The following is a 17,892-nucleotide window of genomic DNA, read 5'->3' as shown; positions in this document are numbered from 1 at the left end:
TTGAATTTGAAAACTTGGGTTTAACAAGAAGGAGTCTGAGAATCCTGTGTTGGAAAGTTCACAAGAAATGACTGTAGCTGGGACACTGTTGACCTATGAGTGGGACCATTTTCCCTGTCTCCTCTTCCCTTTTTATTAAAAAAGCAACGAGCCTTTGCCTTATTTATATTTTTAAGTTAAGGTGGTTTTCTCTACTCCTATTTCTATTTCTGATCACCTGCATGACTTTTTACCTTTATTTTTTTTTAAATAACACTCAATATCTGCAGAAAAAAAAAAAAAAAACAACATGTAAATTTTCCTTCTTTACCTTTCTTGTTTTATTTTCTGGGATGATTTCCCTTCCTGACCATCTAAATCCATATTATTATTTATTTATTTTCCCATTGATTTTGTGGTCTTTCTCCCTCCTGTTGTGTCCTCTTTAGTTTTACTCTGTATTTTAGTTGCTCATTTTCCCTTCTTGCCCAACATTATGAAAGTACTGTTGTAGTATCAGGTTGGGATTTCAAGGAAAATTGCCGAAATTTTCACAAGAAGGAAATATTGCTTCTACAATAAAGGCAGCACCTGCTTCCTTCTCTCACCTACTGCTGCCAAAATGGTTCAGATTCACAAGTTAGCTTCTCAATGAGACTGGAAGAAGGAGAGATTCCCTTGAATTTTCAGTGCAGTCACCCATGTTATCCACTTCTGAGGCCAGACCCAATCTTCAAAATACAAACCTTTTGTAACAAAATAGTTCTTGTTATAAAGAACAATGTGACTGTGGTGTGTCAGGTACTTCTGTCACAGCACTAAATCACCAAAAATCAGATATTAACATACTATTCTTCAGAGCTAAAGATAACTGATTACTGATGGGTTAACGTATTTTGTGACTGGCAGCCATTTCTAACCCCATGTTATTCATCTCCTTGGTACCTTGCTAGCAGCTGTAGATAATCTTTTTGTTGTAAACATAAACTGTCATCCAAATCAGGACATTATATATATATTTAACTAGTTCAGAAGCAAAGTGCTTTAAACCTTAAGATTTTTACTTCTGCCCTGTAGAAACAGCACAAGGTCTAAATACTCAAATTTTTGTTTTTTGATACATCCTGCAGCATTAGCTTTGTAGGCAACTCATTATTTAAACCTACTGTACTACATGAAAGGCTGCTGTACTGTAGGTGTAAATTTGGGTGTTAGCCATTGCTTAGACATGCATTTTCATGCAACTAGGAAATATGGGCTCATTCAACTGCTTTGAGGATTCATCCTGATTTTTGTGATTTTATCTTATTCAAAGGCTTTCAAAACAGTTCATGCTATGATATGTATGACTAGAGAATGACCCAGCCAATGAAGAAAGCCAGAAGTTATTTAAGTTTGACATGGAGCAGATTGAGTGCTTCTGTACCATCCCCCGGCTTGCAGATGTTTTGAGATGATCTTGATATTCCAGTCCTTAGAGAGTCAGCAGAGAGAGTTGTTTCCATTAAGGGGCGCGAGATGGCTTCAGTAGTCTCTGTCCCTGCCTCTGTCTCCAACTCTTCATCCGTTATAAATAATTTTGACTCCCTCCATTTGGAGTATACATCTTGGCTACCTCTGGAACCACTGGAGTCACTGCCAGTAATCTGTATATTCAGTTCTTCTGTTGACTGTATAAGGTTTTGTACAGATAAAGATTTTCCTAAATCCATTTGCACCACAGGTTTAACTGTCAGCAAAGGTTCCCCTTCTGTATCCAGACTTTTCCTCCATGTGAGATCCTTTGGTGCACTGGGCTGTGCAACTTGTCCATTATCCTTTGATGCAACAAGGCAAGCGGTGACATTAGAAATATTTTCCTGTGTGGTTACAGGAATAATATGAATGGGCTCAGGCCTATTGATGTGCTTCATCGATGAGAAAGGTGGTATTTGTAATGTTGTCGGAGTAGCTGGCTTAGTTGTCTGGTTTATTTGGTTTGATGTATTATTAACTGTTGCAGGTCCATCATTTGGCACTTGTGTTGCTTGACTATGCATAGCTGGACTAAAAGCATAGTAAGCCTGAGTGCTAAATTCATTTGGTGTCAGTATAAGCTGTAGGCCACGAGGCAGATTGGCACTAGCTGATCTGGATACACATCCACTAAGTTGTGCAGAATTAGACAAATCTTTGCTGTCTGACGGACTCTGATAATCAGAAGTCTGCTCACACTCAAAAGCTGGCATCTGAAATGAAGCCAAAGTGAGCGCAGATGCAGATCCTTTTCGCAAAACTTGTTGATAAATATCTAATAGACAGTCCAGTTTCGACTCAATGGATTGTACCTATATGAGAGGAGAAGGTCAACATTAGTGCCAAATACTAATTAAAAATATCTGGAACCTAAGCAAAGGGAAAATGTAACTGTTGAAGAGAAAAATGAAAGTAGCTTGATGTACGCTACTGACCCTTGAGAAAGAGTATCAAAAGCCAGGTACATTTTTCATAAGCAAGCTGAGAAAAAGGGGAGAAAAGGTTAAGATAATACAATTAATATAATTTTTATTTCAATGTATAAACAATGCAGATATTAGAAAAAATTGTACCTGTTGAGCTTTTGAAACTGGCAATAAAACACAGAAAGGCATGAGCAATAAAGCAAGACAAAGTAACACAGATAATCACTCTACCTGTTTCTCCACTTTGACTACCCGCCCTAACATACTGACATCATCAGTTGTCTCATGCTCTGCAGGATTCTTTTCTCTGCTTCTTTTATCTGCTGTGATTTGTCCTTTCCCAAGAATTTGGTCAACACTGTAAGAGAAACCAAAAGCTGTTGCCATTCCTGGAACTGGCATAGATAGGGAAGTGTTTGCTATATTTATATGTTAAAAATAAAAGCTACAGTGCTTCAGGAAAGCACTCAAGGAAGAAGACATACTTAATTTTATTAATTAAGGGGCGAAAAGAAAAAAAAAAAAAAAAAAAAAAAGAGTGATTTTGGAGCATATTAGCCTGCTCTTTTTTGTTGTTGTCACTAACCAGGAGCCAGAACTTAGCCATCATTTGAGAAAGCCAGGGCTAGACTTGCTGAAAGGGGGAAAGAGCAGGTGGCCTCTTCAGTGGCTTGATGTTATGGAGAAACAGACATATCAGTGCCACTCCCAGCTCCCCCATCCTAACAACAACATCCACTCCTGGGTGAGCTGTCAGTTTGAAGCAGGAATCCCTAATCTTTTCTGATAACGATATGATGTAATGTTGTTTGGTTTGGTTTTTTAAATTAGTGTTACTGGGAATCTCTAGCATAAAACCTACACAAATACTACATTACCAGTAGTTCTCAATATATTTTATGTGAAAAGAAGAAGTATGGGATGGGAAAGAGGCAGTTCTCAATATCTTCCTCACCCTTTTGACTGAAGTCCTTGTTTACAAATGAACTTTACAGATAAAGGATTACCTTTTCTATTGTTCAGATACATGGTTTTTCTTTTGGTTTTGCCCATAACTCAGTTTCTGAGAAAAATTTAGATACATGGTTTTTCGTTTGGTTTTGCCCACAACTCAATTTCTGGCTCAGCTGCGTTCACAGAAAGAGAGGCTGCATAACACAGAAATGTTAAACTTTGCCAATGCACTTTATGCAAAGAATGACATTAGATGCTTATGCAGAGTGTAACTAATTCTTTCCTTACCGTGACTGAAGACTCTTAATCCTGCATAACATGTCTAGATGACCTGCTGAATACTGTTCAATGACATCTTTGACATCATATGGGCGAAGTGTTTCCTTAAACTTTCTCTTTGCAACATGAAACTTCATAATTCTGTGGGGAAAAAGCATTTTATAGGTTAAATTTCAACAGTTGTGGAACCATAGGTATATTTCACTGACAAAATTTGATAGCTCATTTTTAAATGGAAAGTATTTTTAATACAGCTTGTGCAGCTAAACTTTTACCTGGTTGTTTTATTTTAAAGTACAGATGTGTTGCCCTGATTTTTTCAGCCTTCTGATGTTTACATTCTTGGACTGGAGTTTCTCAGGCATTGTAACATAAACAAAGAATGACATTTTGAAAACCTGTGCATTCCTTCCTGGGGGAAGGACAAAGTGATGGACTTCTAGGTTGACCAGTGGGGTCAAAGAGGTGTCAGCCTCATCCCCCAATCCCTGATCCAACTCCAAAGACTATATAAGTCAAAATCCCAAATAAACTTCCTTCTTTCTCATTCTCACAACCTGACGGTGTGTGTGACCTTTGAATGTCTGTCTGGTGACACAGATGCACTGTAGCTATGTCTTTGAATTGTTTGAGAGATCAGGTAACACTGTTTTGAAGACTGCAGAGCATGTTTAGTATATCAGTACATACCTGTTTGACTTTTTTATGCTTGGTGCTTGATATAAAAGGTCTCAAAGTACACGCCTGACTTAACCTTGGATTAGTTTTACTGACTTGACTGAGATATTATGTCGGCTACATTTATGCATAAGACACTTCTGTTTTTGCTACAGGAAATATTTCTTTAATGGATCAATTACACAAACTTAAAAAACAGTATTCTTGTTCTGGTTCATTTTAAGTTCTTTGCTTTCCTCTTTGTGGGAAAAAAACCCCAACCAATTAATTTTTCATTAGTTTTTATTTTTTAACTAACATTCAGGCCTAAATATTTGTTTTCGACTTATTTGGCTGACTTAAGATCAAAATTTTCAGGCTAAAGAGAAGTCCTCGTGTTTGTTCCAAACTGGAATATATGGAAATTATTTCTTAATTAGCATTCACAAGTTTTTCCTTGAACCTTACTGCAGAATAGTAAGGTTTCATATAAAGTAAATATCCAAAACTGATGAATGGCACATGTGTTTTTATGTGTCTTGCACAAGTTTCTGTGATATGTGACATGAACACATGAGGTCCCCTAAGTAGCTCTTCTTAGAATGGAAAGCTTGATATTAAATCACAAATTTTAAACAATAAAGATGACAAATTTGGAGAGTAAATGGCAGTGAGATGATTTTCCTGGTCAGCTGGTGGAACCTGAAGTTTTCCTTGGTTTATGTAAGAATTGGGAGAGAAGACAAGGGATCAGGTGTATTAGCCATTCTGGCCTGTGCTGCAGAGCTTATGAATTCCCATTAGGGCCAAACTGTGGATATTTGCTATCTATTGCAATTGAAAAAGCAGAGACTGTAAAATGGTATCCTATCCCAAGTGCCAATATTAATGATAATATATTCTCTCTGTGTTTATTGTGATATGTATTTAGCAGCTGTAAGACAACAAATTATAATAAAACCCAAAACACAGTTCTCACTCTCTGATAAAAATAGATTAGTAATGTTTTAGTGGAATTTAGAAAAGCCCTACTTCATATAGTTAGGACAGACATTATGATAATAGGTACACAGAGTTGCATTGATAGTGTATAGTGATCCTCCACTGATTTTGTATCATACATAAATATTCTTACAGATAACGTCAGCTTTTTCTCACAGTACTTAGCTTGTTGGTTTTTCCCATTCTGATAACTTTCAGTTAAAAATGAGATTGTCACTGGTATAGAACTTGAACTATGATCCTCATTATAGAAATTAAAAATGGAAAAGGCCTGTTAGGAGCAGTCCATCAACTTGACACTTCCGGACTGATCTCCATGCACGTTCAAACATATGGGATCATGGGCTTTCCTCTTTTGTATTACCAGCTAGTTCTACAGACCAATGGCTTTTGGTATCTTTTGTAATCTGGAAGCTTGTAAAACTGTGATGAATCTGGGATGCAGTTGTTTTTTTTTTTTAGCTGTCAAATTATTTCTAAGGGGCCACTGGATTGTTCATATGTCAAGATGTTGGTTTATAAGATCCTGACAACCTAATCTTCTGAATCTAGTTCTTTATTGAGGTCACAAAGAATGAATAATGCAGCTGACATACAAGACAGTATAATAGTTTTGTTGTTATTATTATGTTTTGGTGGTCACAATATTTTACTGCATGCATTTAATAAAGTAAAAATGTGAAACTCTATTAGAAAAGAAGAGCCAGACGATTATTGGCATAATTGAAGACAACTGAATTTACCACAACTGGGTGATTTTACAAGGGAAGAGGCAGAAGACTAATTTATATTAACAACCATGGAAGCCTCTTAATCAGTTAGCACAAAAGTCTTCATTACTACTCTGCAGTTTTATGACACTTCTTTTGCTTATCAAGGCAGTTTGTTTCTAATGTTCAGAAGTCAAACAGAATTGAAAGCATCACAGCTGTATCAGTGAGCTGTAGCTCACTGGTTTATTTCTGGTTTAGGTATTAGCTCAAGTGATTCCATCTTAATTAATTTCAGCAGAGTTTGGAACAGACCCATATTGCTTACTTCTTTAAGTACAGAAAATTTTACATCAACTGTGCAAAAAAAAATTGACCTATTAAAAACTGTCATTTTAAAAGTCTGCAAGTTAATTAAGAAAAAGAAAAACAATTCTTTCAGTGATGGAGCCTTGCAACTGCTTTGCAATTATTAAATTTGGTTGAATCACCGTAGTTATTTAGTGTCAGTTTTAAAAACTCAGTTGGCTTCCTATATCTTGAAATCACTATGTAATTAACTTTCTTTGCTATGAGGATGATAAGGCACAGATAAGGAACAGATCACCCAGAAAAGCTGAGGATGCCCCATCCCTGGCAATGTTCAAGGCCAGGTTGGATGGGGCTTGGAGTAAGCTGCTCTCTAGACCCAAGCAACCTCGGAGCGACCATATGGGAGGCGTCCCTGCCCATAGCGGGGCGGTCGGAACTAAATGGTTGTTACGGTCACTTTTACCCAAACCATTGTATGACTCCTTATGTTTGTTCACCCATCCTGATAGATTATGCACAGCCACGTGGACTGTGAGTTCCTGTGGGATAAAAGCAGCGGTAGTTGCAGGTACTCTGTCCGCACGGAAGGAGGAAAGGAGCACGGCGCCGCGCCCGCCGCAGCCTTTGGGAGCCCCAGCCCCGGCCTCGGGCTGCCTTTCCCAGCGGCAGCGGCAGGGGGCGAGCGAGGCCCGGCCCAGCCTCTCCGCCGAGCGCAGGGCGCCGCAGCCCCCGCGGCTTTGAAAACTCCTCTCGCCTGTGTAAATCGCTCCGTGCAGAAAGGTGGTGTTTTACAGCTCACAACTAATGTGACAGACGATATACGCGGTTGTGAAGCCACCTGAGCCACACGCATGACAGTGTTCTGGTAAGAATTAGTCATAAAATGCAGCTTATTTCAGTGATACATCCAGAGGAAAAGCAGGGAAAAAAAAATCATCTGTTGAAGTAGACCAGTATATAAAAGTGTTTTGCCTAGAATTAATATCTAAACTACAGGTTTCACTAATCTTTACATACCCATATAATTTGTGGAAAGTTACAGGTCCAATACCAACTTTTGTCTAATTGACCCATAGCAGCCAAACCCAGCACCTATTTCATTTATCTGTTCTCAGATGCAGGATCAGCATTGCTTTAAAATTACAGTGTTTTCTGCACATGAATATTGCATAGCTTCCCTGGCATTCAGTGCATTTTATTTTGCATTCATGTTGCCCCTTCTATTAAAATCTGTTTTGCTTGTCATTTAGTGCACTTTCCTGAGACTGGCACCAAGTTAGAGCATCTGTAATCCTTTGTGCAGCCCTGGCATACTCATGCCATTATTTTCAAAGCTGTGTCTTGGTCAGTCTTTTCATTATTTCAGGAGGAAGCAGAGCTTCATTCTGTTGGGATTCAGGTAGAATCATACATGGTTACCGACTTCAATATTAAAAGGCAGATACGTTGTTTTATCCATAGTTAGATGAGGTGACCACAGGTTGTTTGCTCACCTACTACCTCAGGAAAGCAAGTGCATAGGGATCTAGCTGTTCTGGTTCCTCTGTCTCTCTACCTTACCTTTCCAAATATCCCTTCTTCCTGGTAAAACTGTAATGTGCAGAAGAGATCAAGATCCAACACAGAGAGGCCAGCAGACAAAGGTGCTTGAGAGACAGCTCTACTACAGGTGAGGCAAGTGAATCAAAATTGTCTTCTCTTTCATGTCTCAACCTGACTCATCCTCTAGCAGCCAGAAACATGATTTTCCCCCAAGCACAGTGCTGTCCTAGCCAAACACATGTATAAGAGCCTTGCCTAGGCTCTGAAGACCATCTGGCAGAAAATAAGCAATGTGTTTAGATTTAAAAGAAAGTGGTAGCTCTGAAAGACTACATTGAACAAATTCAAAATGGCAACTAAAAAACCATTTAATAGGTAGAAACATTGCAGAAACACTGTAAAGACTGAACATAAAAGGTAAATTGTATTTTCCATCTTTGTCTGTTAAATATGTATGACTGTTCAACTATACAGCTTATCAGCTCTAGAATTCTCAAGTTTCATTACATTTAGCAACAGTTTCTTTTTTTTTATTAGCAACAAATGAAAACATATCTTTGCAATCACTTGAGCTAAAGAGAGAAAAGACCTATTCGGTCAGTATGTTCATCTTCCTGCCATTGCAGTTATTTTCTATTGCATATTTATTTATGCTTCTCAAATGTAATTTTATATTCCATAAATAGTACAGTAATTCCATCATTTTCACGTGGAAAGTATTATTGAAATGAGTGCTTCTTGCTATGGAAAATGATCAGAGACATCACAGTATAGGGAAACAAGGTATCTTAATCTTCCTCTTAGTTTCTTTTATTCGCATTCATCATTGTGAACTAACAGAGCTGGAAAAACTTTTGTTAGTCTGCAGGAACTCTGCAGGCTTTTTGTTCACAAGAAGACTGAGTTCAGGAGTGCTGAAGAACCTGCTGGCACACAGACTCAGTGCACTGGTAGCAAAGATTGCTTTGTGCACTGCTCTGATCCCAGCCAGAGGCCTTGGATGAGCAGGACCGATCCTGACTGGGCCCAAGGCACGTTTCACCACACTACGCATCTGTTCCCTACTCACCCAACATTGTGGAAATGCATTGAGCAGCTCTTCCTTACTTTCCCAACTCCTTCAGTTAATCTTGCCTAGCAGAGAGCTTGTGGAGTAAGGGGGGATGGAGTGAGCAGCAGATGAGATAAAAGACTGTTTAGGAGGCTTTGAGAGCAGATTGAGAGCTTGACATGTTACCAGACAAGTTTGCCTGGTGGGTCCTCAGTAGGACTAGTTGAGAGTCCTGTCTTTTTTGGAAAGGAGCAAAATGTTGAGAACTGTTTCAGGAAAGAACTGTTTTCTCCATCCTCTGTTTTGACTATTACAAAATGAAAGTTTGGGGGATTGTTTACTTAAAAAAGCTGTTTCGAAGAATAAAGTAGTCCTGGAAAACATATAAGTAAATAAGGTCAAAACTGTCACAGTAGACTTTGAAATTACCAAAATGAAAAATTATGATTAAAACAGTTTTTGTCTTTTGCTATTACAAGGCTGTCCAACAAGGACGGAGGCCGAGAGTAAGCAGCATATTTTAGGCTTCTTGCACAGAAAAAAACCCCCGCCCCAAATGTTTTGATTCCAAAACTGAGAGAGGACATACCTCTGTAAACCCACAGGCATGAATTAACTTTAATTTCATTCCCCCCTAGAACAAAAGAGCCATTTGTGTCTTTGTAAAACGATTTGCACTCAGGTCTAAGCAGGAAAAAATGATTAGTCTCCCTTAAAGCAATTTTTTAAGTTGATATATCAAGAATGGATTCAACTGTCTGTGTTCATATTTGGGGTCTTTTCATAGTGTGTCATAAAATCATGTGAGTGCCTTCTGTTTTCTGCTTCTGTATACCAGATGCATGAAAGGAAAACCAGCCTTCACCCTCCCCCACTGCCTTTGCAATTCAAAGCTGTTTCTAAAGCAAACTTCAAAATGAGGCACAAAGTTTCCATATAGGCAGATGTTATCATCTTGAAATTCTACAGTTACTATATAGAGTCTCAGATCCTTCTTCAGATGTTTGCATAGATCCCAGCCTAGTCTGGTAACAGATACTCTGAATAATCAGAAAGAGGTGTATCAGCTACCTGATGAACTGAATTATCAGTCTCCTGATTTTGAGAGATTAAAGTATAGCATATACAGAAGTCTCAAGATCATGGTATATTACTGCTTTAAAGATGTCAAACAAAGGTAAGTTCCTGAAGCAAGATGCACGTGTCACTTGTAATCTAGCAAAACACTAAAATTTGCAGGGAGATGGGAGAAATTCACGGCTAATTGATGGCAAGTGGAGATTCTTACTCTCAGCCTCAGTGATGATATGGTTTTTTTTTTTGTAGGCCAGGCATGCAGAGTAAAAGTTGGAGATAATATAAAATTTTGATTCTCATCAGTTAAATAATACATGTCTGAAACAATCAAATCTTGTATCTTTGCTCTTCTTATTAGAACATTTCTGTGGATGGTACCGTGGAGAAGGTTTCCCATCTATATCCTTCACATTTGGTTACTTTCCATTTGAGCTGAAAATGAACAAGAGCACCAAGCAAAAATGCAAATGATGCATTGAACAATCCAGTGGCCCCTTAGAAAATAAGTTCCATGAATTAAGTATTAAAATGTGAAGTCGATCTTAGGGAATTTGGGCAGTATGAAGAATGATTCTCCCTTGCCAGGACAAGTGGCAAGGTGCACCTGTTTAAAATGCAGCACCACAGAGAAGCATCTTTGACACCAAAGTCAGTGGATTATGCTGACTGTTCCTAATGTGAGCATTTTCCATTTGGGGGAATAGGCTTGCCTTCTGTGTGGGTGTCCACTGTGAAAAAGGCATTTCTGTCACCTGCTGAAACTTGCTAGCAAGACAGCAGTGACATTTGAGTCACCAGTTGCAGTGGCTGTGGACACTGGCCTAGTATCTGAATCGTCCTGTGAGGTCATTTCCAGGCAGGTTGGAAAAATGTTAGGAAAAAATGTCTGCAAATGATCTATCAAGCTGTCTGTGCTAGTAGAAAAGTTTTAGAAACAGCCTTATTCAGTATCTGTCTTCATTTGACTCAGTGGAAAAGGGGAAGGAAATACAAACAGCCCATAGGTTGTTATCACTGCATGAAATTATGTGATAAAAAGCTCGAGCTTTTTCTTCTTATCATACTGAGAAAACTCAGGCAAGGGTTTCTGTACAGGAAAACATTGTCTTTCCATATGTTTTTGCAGAAACCCCTTTTGGCTACTGCCTGACTGTCTGCCTACCTTCCTGCACCCAGGAAGGGTGCTGAGCACTGATGTGACTGTGATGCAGAGCTGGTGGAGTGACCCCCAGAGATAACCTGAGGCTTACTGCCAGCAGACAGGGAATGCTTGAGCTTTCCTTGCTTGTTGCTGTACACTTTATGGTGGGGATTTTGGCTGTCAGGATTTATACTTCAAAATACTCTAGAAGATAAATAGCCTTGGCAGTCTCAAGAGGGTGAATGACACATTTAAACTTTCAATGCAGGTGACTTCATAAGTTTCAATGCAGTTTGCTACTTTCTTGGAGAAGGAGACTGTTTTAAATTATTTGGGTTCTATTTAGTTTAGTGGATAGTGGTAGGAAAGGCTTTGCACAATTGAATGAATGCAATTATTCTGTTCTTACCAGAAGAAATTTGCAATAAAAGTCATATGACAGTCTCAGGAATATGGAAATGCAATAAACCCCTACACTTTTAAAGGAAATAACTTTTCCAGGCAAGGTGATACATATTCATTAAAATTACATCAAATTTGGATAACATAAAATATAATGGAAAACAGCATCCATTACTCTCTTTTCTGTGTCAAATCATGTAACATTTTCAGACATTTAAAAGATGATAACAGAACTGATAAAATGTTTTAATTTACCTAAAATAGAAAGGAAGCATAATATATTAGCATTAGTTATGTAAAAAATATAGCCATGTAATAAGTTCAGCTAACTCATTTTATGAACTAGCACGTAATTTATTCTAACTAAAGAAAACTCAACTGTTTATTCTTTCAGTATTTTCTACTCACCTGATAGCTCTAATGACAGTTTTAAGAGCAGGAGTGAGATCCTCTACAGACACATCACACTGGCACCCTTTGTCATCATAAACATCATCTGTTCCAAGACTGGTGTCAGCTGCAAAAGACAAGAGCAGACTAAATAAGAGAAATTTAAAAATCTCTTCCTTAGTGTTTTCTAACAGCCTGCACAGTGGTTCTGGAAAAAGAAAGACTACATATCAAGCATGACAGACCTCGCTCGGTTATGAACTATATGATGCACTTGTGTGTGTCTATGCTTTTGTCATAAAATGCCTTGGTAGTCCCAGAGTAAACAGTAAAAATGAAAAAGGAATAATGGCCTATTATTTTGCAAACTAACTAATAGCTGAGTACCAGCATGTTTATTCCTGATATCCCACGGTTTTTATCACATTCTCTGTTTTATGGGAAAGCGGTGAACTAACAGATGCAATGGCAGAATCAAAAATGGCTGAAGTTATATTATTACTGTTTTACCACTATGGATCAACCTGACATTGAAGACAAAAGAGAAGATCCATTTCAGTTAATAAGTAGGCCGTGGAATGACCCAGGACTTTATTACAGGTGAAAATAAACTAATTTTTTTTTTTTTTTAACCAAGAATGAATAATTGCCACCTTAAACCTCAGAGCCATGTAGGTATTTCAGGCTTCCTTTGCCATAGGCACTTAAGCCAAACTACTGTATCTATTCACCTGAGAAAAATGGATCCTTTACCATTTCCTAAACACCATCTCTGCAGAATTGCCATCTGGGAATTAGCTAGAAATCTCAGAAGTGTCCATTGTACCTCAACACAGAAACAAAACAGGCACTGATGCAGGACCAAGTGGTTTACAAGCTTAAAATGTGCTGGAATGCAAATGAAGCAAGAAGGGCAGAGTCATGGATGCCCATACATCATCAGCGTTTCAAAGGTATGTGAACTACTGGAAAATACTTTGGGATAGGTGCTTTTCCTCCCAAATCATCTTTCTTCAACTGCATGAAGTCCAAGTGCCCAGAAGTCCAAGTGCCCAGAAGAATTTCACTCAAAGTCAGTCTATTTCCTCACATAAGTATCTCTGCTTCATGAGGAAGAGAGTGCAAAGTGAGTGACATGAAACAGAGAAAAAAAAATGGGATTCAGTAACCCTCAGTAACAGAGATTTCTTCCCAGTCCTAGGTTGCTGCCTACATTCATGCTGTTTTTAAAACAACAGGTTTAGTCATTCAGAAACACTTCAGGGAAATAATTTCAAGGATTGGAATTACAAGCAGATCTGAAGCACAGTCAGACACAAATTATTACAGGGCATTCTTTCAAATTCATTTTTCAGGAAGACTGCATATTAAAGATGAAAAATATTTTTGTCAGTCAAAAGTGTCTGAAAATGTCACGGTACCTTCTATATCTACTAGGAATAATGCCATCTTGGCATAAACAGTTTTGTACAGCATCTTCAGGAACTGGTATCACTGCATTGTTTTCTTCACAGATTTAATGTTCGGCCATACACATTTTTTGGTTAGGGTTTATTTTTAATGAGTCTGGGTAGTTCACTCCCCTTGGGAACGTTTTTTTGTTTGTTTGTTATGTTTTGTTGTTGGATTTTTGGGGTTTTTTGTTACTGTTGCTGAACCGGTACATTTATAAGAAACATCTGTAGCTTTTAATAACAGGTGAATTCATCTTTGACAGATCAACTTAATAAAGAAATATGGCTTACAGCCAATGTTTAAGTCTACAGGAAACAATCAAATGCAACCACTAGAAATTAAGTTTTAAATTGTAAAAGTGAATTTTTCATATAAAACTTTGAAGTCTCTCTTTTGCATGATATTACTGTAAGTCATGACTACAATGGCACCAGGAGTGTTTTTTTCTTGCACTTTCATGAGCTTCGCTCCTGACTGGGCTTATCTTATTGATAAAATATACATCTCTCCACCCATCCTGCCCCAATAACATTTGGATCCCTGCCCAGAAATGTGACTGGATAAAATAAACTTTATAATTAGTTTGATAGGTATATCCACCATCTCAGGACATGCTAAGTATTCCACAACACTAACTTTCCAAGTGTCACATCTGATCAGCCTCTCCAGTTACCTCTCCCAGTGTGGAAATCTCCCAGCTCATTTATAAGTGCCGTATTAAAACCAAAGGTTTTTATACTACTGGTATTTCCAGTGACTCTCTAAGGTTTGAATCTATTCAGTTATATCTATTCAGTATAAATTAGGAAAAAATACTGCTCAGATCATAAGAGCTATAGCCATCTAAACCGAGTGAAACAGGAGACTCCAACCTGAAAGTTTAAAATAAACATGTTTCTGCATGGTTGTCTCACGGATACGGTTCCTGGGTCCTTTGCCAAGTACAGTGTCATTAATAAAAGGGCTTCCTTACCAAAGTATGCCTTTGCAGAACTGTTTTGAGAACTGCGTGGTACAATTATTGTGTTCCACGTTGCTCCCTTGTGGATAAAAAACTCTGCAAAATTTTTAGATAGATGCTGGAAAATTCTTATAAATTTAGGCCAGCTTTAATAAGAGATGCTGCTCCTAATAAATCATTATTTTTTCTAATATTCCATTGATATGAATTTCCTTCATTATGGCAGACACTCAATACCGCAGGTCAATAAAGCTTGTGAAAAGCTATAGCCTTATTTGATTCCTGTGGGAAACATAAATGTTTCTTTAGGATACTGAGCAGACCTGGAAAAAAGTTTGGGAAATGCGTAGTAGCAATCTGGAGAAAAAAATCCAGCTTAAAACACCACTGAAATCAAAGTTCACATTCTTACAAATTTTTCCAGTGGAAGCTCATGTTGTGTACCACATAGTTACGAGGTGAGATGTACTTGTATCCTTTCTGTCCCTCTCGAGTTCATCGCTGAGGTCAGGGCTGAGTTTGGGTCAGTTTGGCTGCTTTAGCAGCTCCAGCTGTTCAAACTTCTGCCAGCTCCCAGATGGGGCTAAGCTATGTTCTCCAAGCTGCTGTCTGTTCCCAGAGAGAGCCCTTGCTAGGCATTAATGGGGCAGCTAGAGCTCCTAGTGCCAGCTCATGCCTATCCCTGCTCACATCTACAACTTCATCCTTCCCCATCGCCTTTGTCTGTATCTTCTGATCTCCACTGGGGTGGCTGCACAAGGTCCAAGTGGGTTCCGCAGGGAACTGTGGGCAAGAGCTGCTCTGCATGAGCCTGGCTTTGCTGCCAGTCTTTCCCAGGGTTAGCCCTGGTCTCTCTTTCTCTCCAGGAACCTCTACCATAAGCTAACCAGGTCTATTCTTTGGGCAGCTCAGGAATATGGCCAAAATGATGCCCAAAATGTCTATTAATACACTTTCAGACAAACAGATCCTGCAGGTCTCTTTAGGAAGGGCTGTCAGTCCACTGGACAATTCAGACCTTTCTCTAATACCAGTAAGTTTAGAATTCAGTATGTGCTTTGATCTTAAGTAAAGAATGTGTTTATTTCACAACTGATGAAGCATCTCCCATTGTCTTATAATCTTTGACATTATTTACTTTGAGCTACTGTCGGTTGGCTACTTGCTGCTTTTTAATTTCTTCCTCTTTCTTCCCCAACAGTCTTTGATTTAATCACACAGCAAAGCAGCAATTACCAAGAAATGGAAGAGGCATCCACAAGTCAGTAAAATTATCTTGATATTTCCCTGTTTTCCACAGCATTTAAGCATTTTTTATGCAAACTCCAATAATTTATGATCGCCACAAAGGAATGGACAAAAAAATTAGGCTGTTTTAAAACCTTATATGTCACCAACAAAAAAATTTACAAGTTTGTAGCTGCATTTCATATGGCACTGTGCAAAAGCTATTTACAAGGCTTGATTTATTATTTCTGTAAATAGTATGTGTCCTTTCTTAGAAGTGTTTTCTGTTGTTTAATAACATGCTTTGGCATTGGGAAAACTGGTAATGCTCTGATCACTCTCATAGCTCCTTGCTTTCAGTGTCAGTAACATTCAAGTAATTATCTGCCTGTTGAACAGAATCAAAAAGATTTTTTACTTTTTGTTTTCTGGCAACAGCAATATGCTACCAACAACAATCCAGCATTAATAAGTGTGTGTGCCAACACCATGAATAATCCTATGGAAGTGCTTCTGACAAAGTGACTGGTATGGTGATCCCATGACGTTTTGGCTCATTTTTTGGAAGCCTTCAGAAGCACCTAGATCTTCTTACTCTGCCTGTGCAAGAGATGGTTAGGGTTCTTCATGTGAGTGATATAAATAATGTTGTGGAGGGTGACAATCCACCTTCTCACAGAAACCACCTCTATGCCCCCCCCCCACTGCCAAGAAGCAGGCCATGCTAAACCAATACAACATAGAAAAACCTCAATAGGTGCCTGAAGTTGATAGCTTGCATATGATTTGCACTTATTCACATCACAACACAGTGTTGTGTTGACTTTGTTTAAAACAAACTGGTTTGGAAAAAATGACTGATTTTCATTGAAATGTATGCCTCAAGGTGAAAATTGGATGGTGGCCTAATTTTCACAGGTGCTGAGTTACTTTGAGCCATAGTTTTTAACTATCATTATCAAAATTGAGAGTTTGAGTTGGGAATTGAAGTCCAAGCAATTCATAATGCAGCTCCACAGCCTGTTTTCCTCCCTGTTCAGCAGCCTCATGTGAGCATAGAGCTCCTGTGGCTGCCCAGGGCAGCATTGCAGGGCACCCCAATGTGACACACTCATCTCTACACTCATTTGGTGTGAGTGGTCAGAAAGAAAATGAGTGGGCAACTCCATGCATCTAACTTCTGGGCAAATAAAGTTGGACATAAATTAAAAGCTTTTGGGGGACAGACTGTCCCTGTGGGAGATGCCAATGCATAGGTCTGCTGCAGCAGGGGGGTCCAGGCAGCTGCTTTATTATGAGACTCCAAACTGCCTTAGTCTTATATGGCTACTGAGCTCAGATGTACCCTCTTGCTCAAGAAGCAATGCCAGCAGCTTAATACTCTCATTATTCATTCTTTCAGCCTCCTTTGTGAGCAAATAGAGCCTCTGCTGTGCTACTCTATGTTATGCCTAGGGTGTCTGCAAGGTAGGTGCATTTGACTCGACTTAAACCTGCTTTTGAAGTACCTTTCTTCACTATGAGCATGTACTGCTGTGAGTTAGGGATTCGGCCTATATTCTCAAAAAAGAAAAAAAAAATTAGAGATATCCTAGTAGTAGTATTCCACAGTTATAATGCATAGAATGTTTCTCAAAGTCTCAGTTACTCTTTTCCCCTCAAAAATTATTCTGTGTACAAACATCTTGATGGTTTATGTTCATGTGATTCATGCAACTTCCCTTTATATAAATGAAATGCATCTTAGCCTAGTGCCTTTGTTTAAATGTTTCATAAAACTTCTCACCTCTTCACAAGCTCTCATTGTTTTCCTGTTTGTTGAACCCTTCAAAATACAAAATCCCTTCACTACCCCTATAACTGATTTTCTTTTCAGTTTGCTTTTGCTTTAAAACATCAACAAGCTGACTCTCTCTCAATACGTAGTTACTTTGTTTTACTTTGCTCACTAAGTTCCATGGGAAAAATCAACTGAAGAACGCAACACTAATTGTGATGGAACTTAATCACATACTTAATAAGAATGCCCAAAGCTTCCCCAGAGCAGGAAAGGCAGCAGCCCATGTTTACATGCTTTCCAGAGCAGAGGCCAGAAAAAGGAAGCCCAAGGGAGTGTATTTATGTATTTATTTCCTTGATCTCTGGAAAAAGAAACCAACAAAAGGAAAGACTTTTTTCTAATCAAGAAAGAAGGAAGAAGGTGGAACAAGTACTTCCGTGATGTGCTCTTCACATTAAATACTTAATATTTATCTAGAAAATGGCACCAAAATCCCTGGTAGTAGAAAACAGTGTTCAAAAATTAAGAAAGA

At 38.5% G+C, this 17,892-nt stretch overlaps 1 protein-coding gene across 2 annotated transcripts in view; it reads right to left on the bottom strand.

Annotated features, from left to right (window-relative positions):
• Window positions 1–302: 302 nt before the first annotated feature.
• The window catches only part of KCNQ5 (potassium voltage-gated channel subfamily Q member 5), a 277,646-nt gene continuing 260,056 nt past the window's right edge, over window positions 303–17,892 (bottom strand). For both annotated transcript variants that reach the window (XM_066315020.1, XM_066315019.1), the window contains 4 exons: window positions 11,956–12,064; window positions 3,663–3,794; window positions 2,652–2,778; window positions 303–2,306 (listed from right to left, as the gene is read on the bottom strand). In XM_066315020.1, the coding sequence (XP_066171117.1) occupies window positions 1,365–2,306; window positions 2,652–2,778; window positions 3,663–3,794; window positions 11,956–12,064 (1,310 nt within the window). In that variant the 3' untranslated portion in view covers window positions 303–1,364. The remainder of the gene's footprint in view (window positions 2,307–2,651; window positions 2,779–3,662; window positions 3,795–11,955; window positions 12,065–17,892) is intronic.

This window comes from Sylvia atricapilla, chromosome 3 (assembly GCF_009819655.1).
Source record: "Sylvia atricapilla isolate bSylAtr1 chromosome 3, bSylAtr1.pri, whole genome shotgun sequence".
In the NCBI taxonomy this organism is placed as follows: domain Eukaryota; kingdom Metazoa; phylum Chordata; class Aves; order Passeriformes; family Sylviidae; genus Sylvia; species Sylvia atricapilla.
Note: the sequence above shows the minus strand (reverse complement) of the source record. Positions and strands in the feature narration are given on the sequence as shown.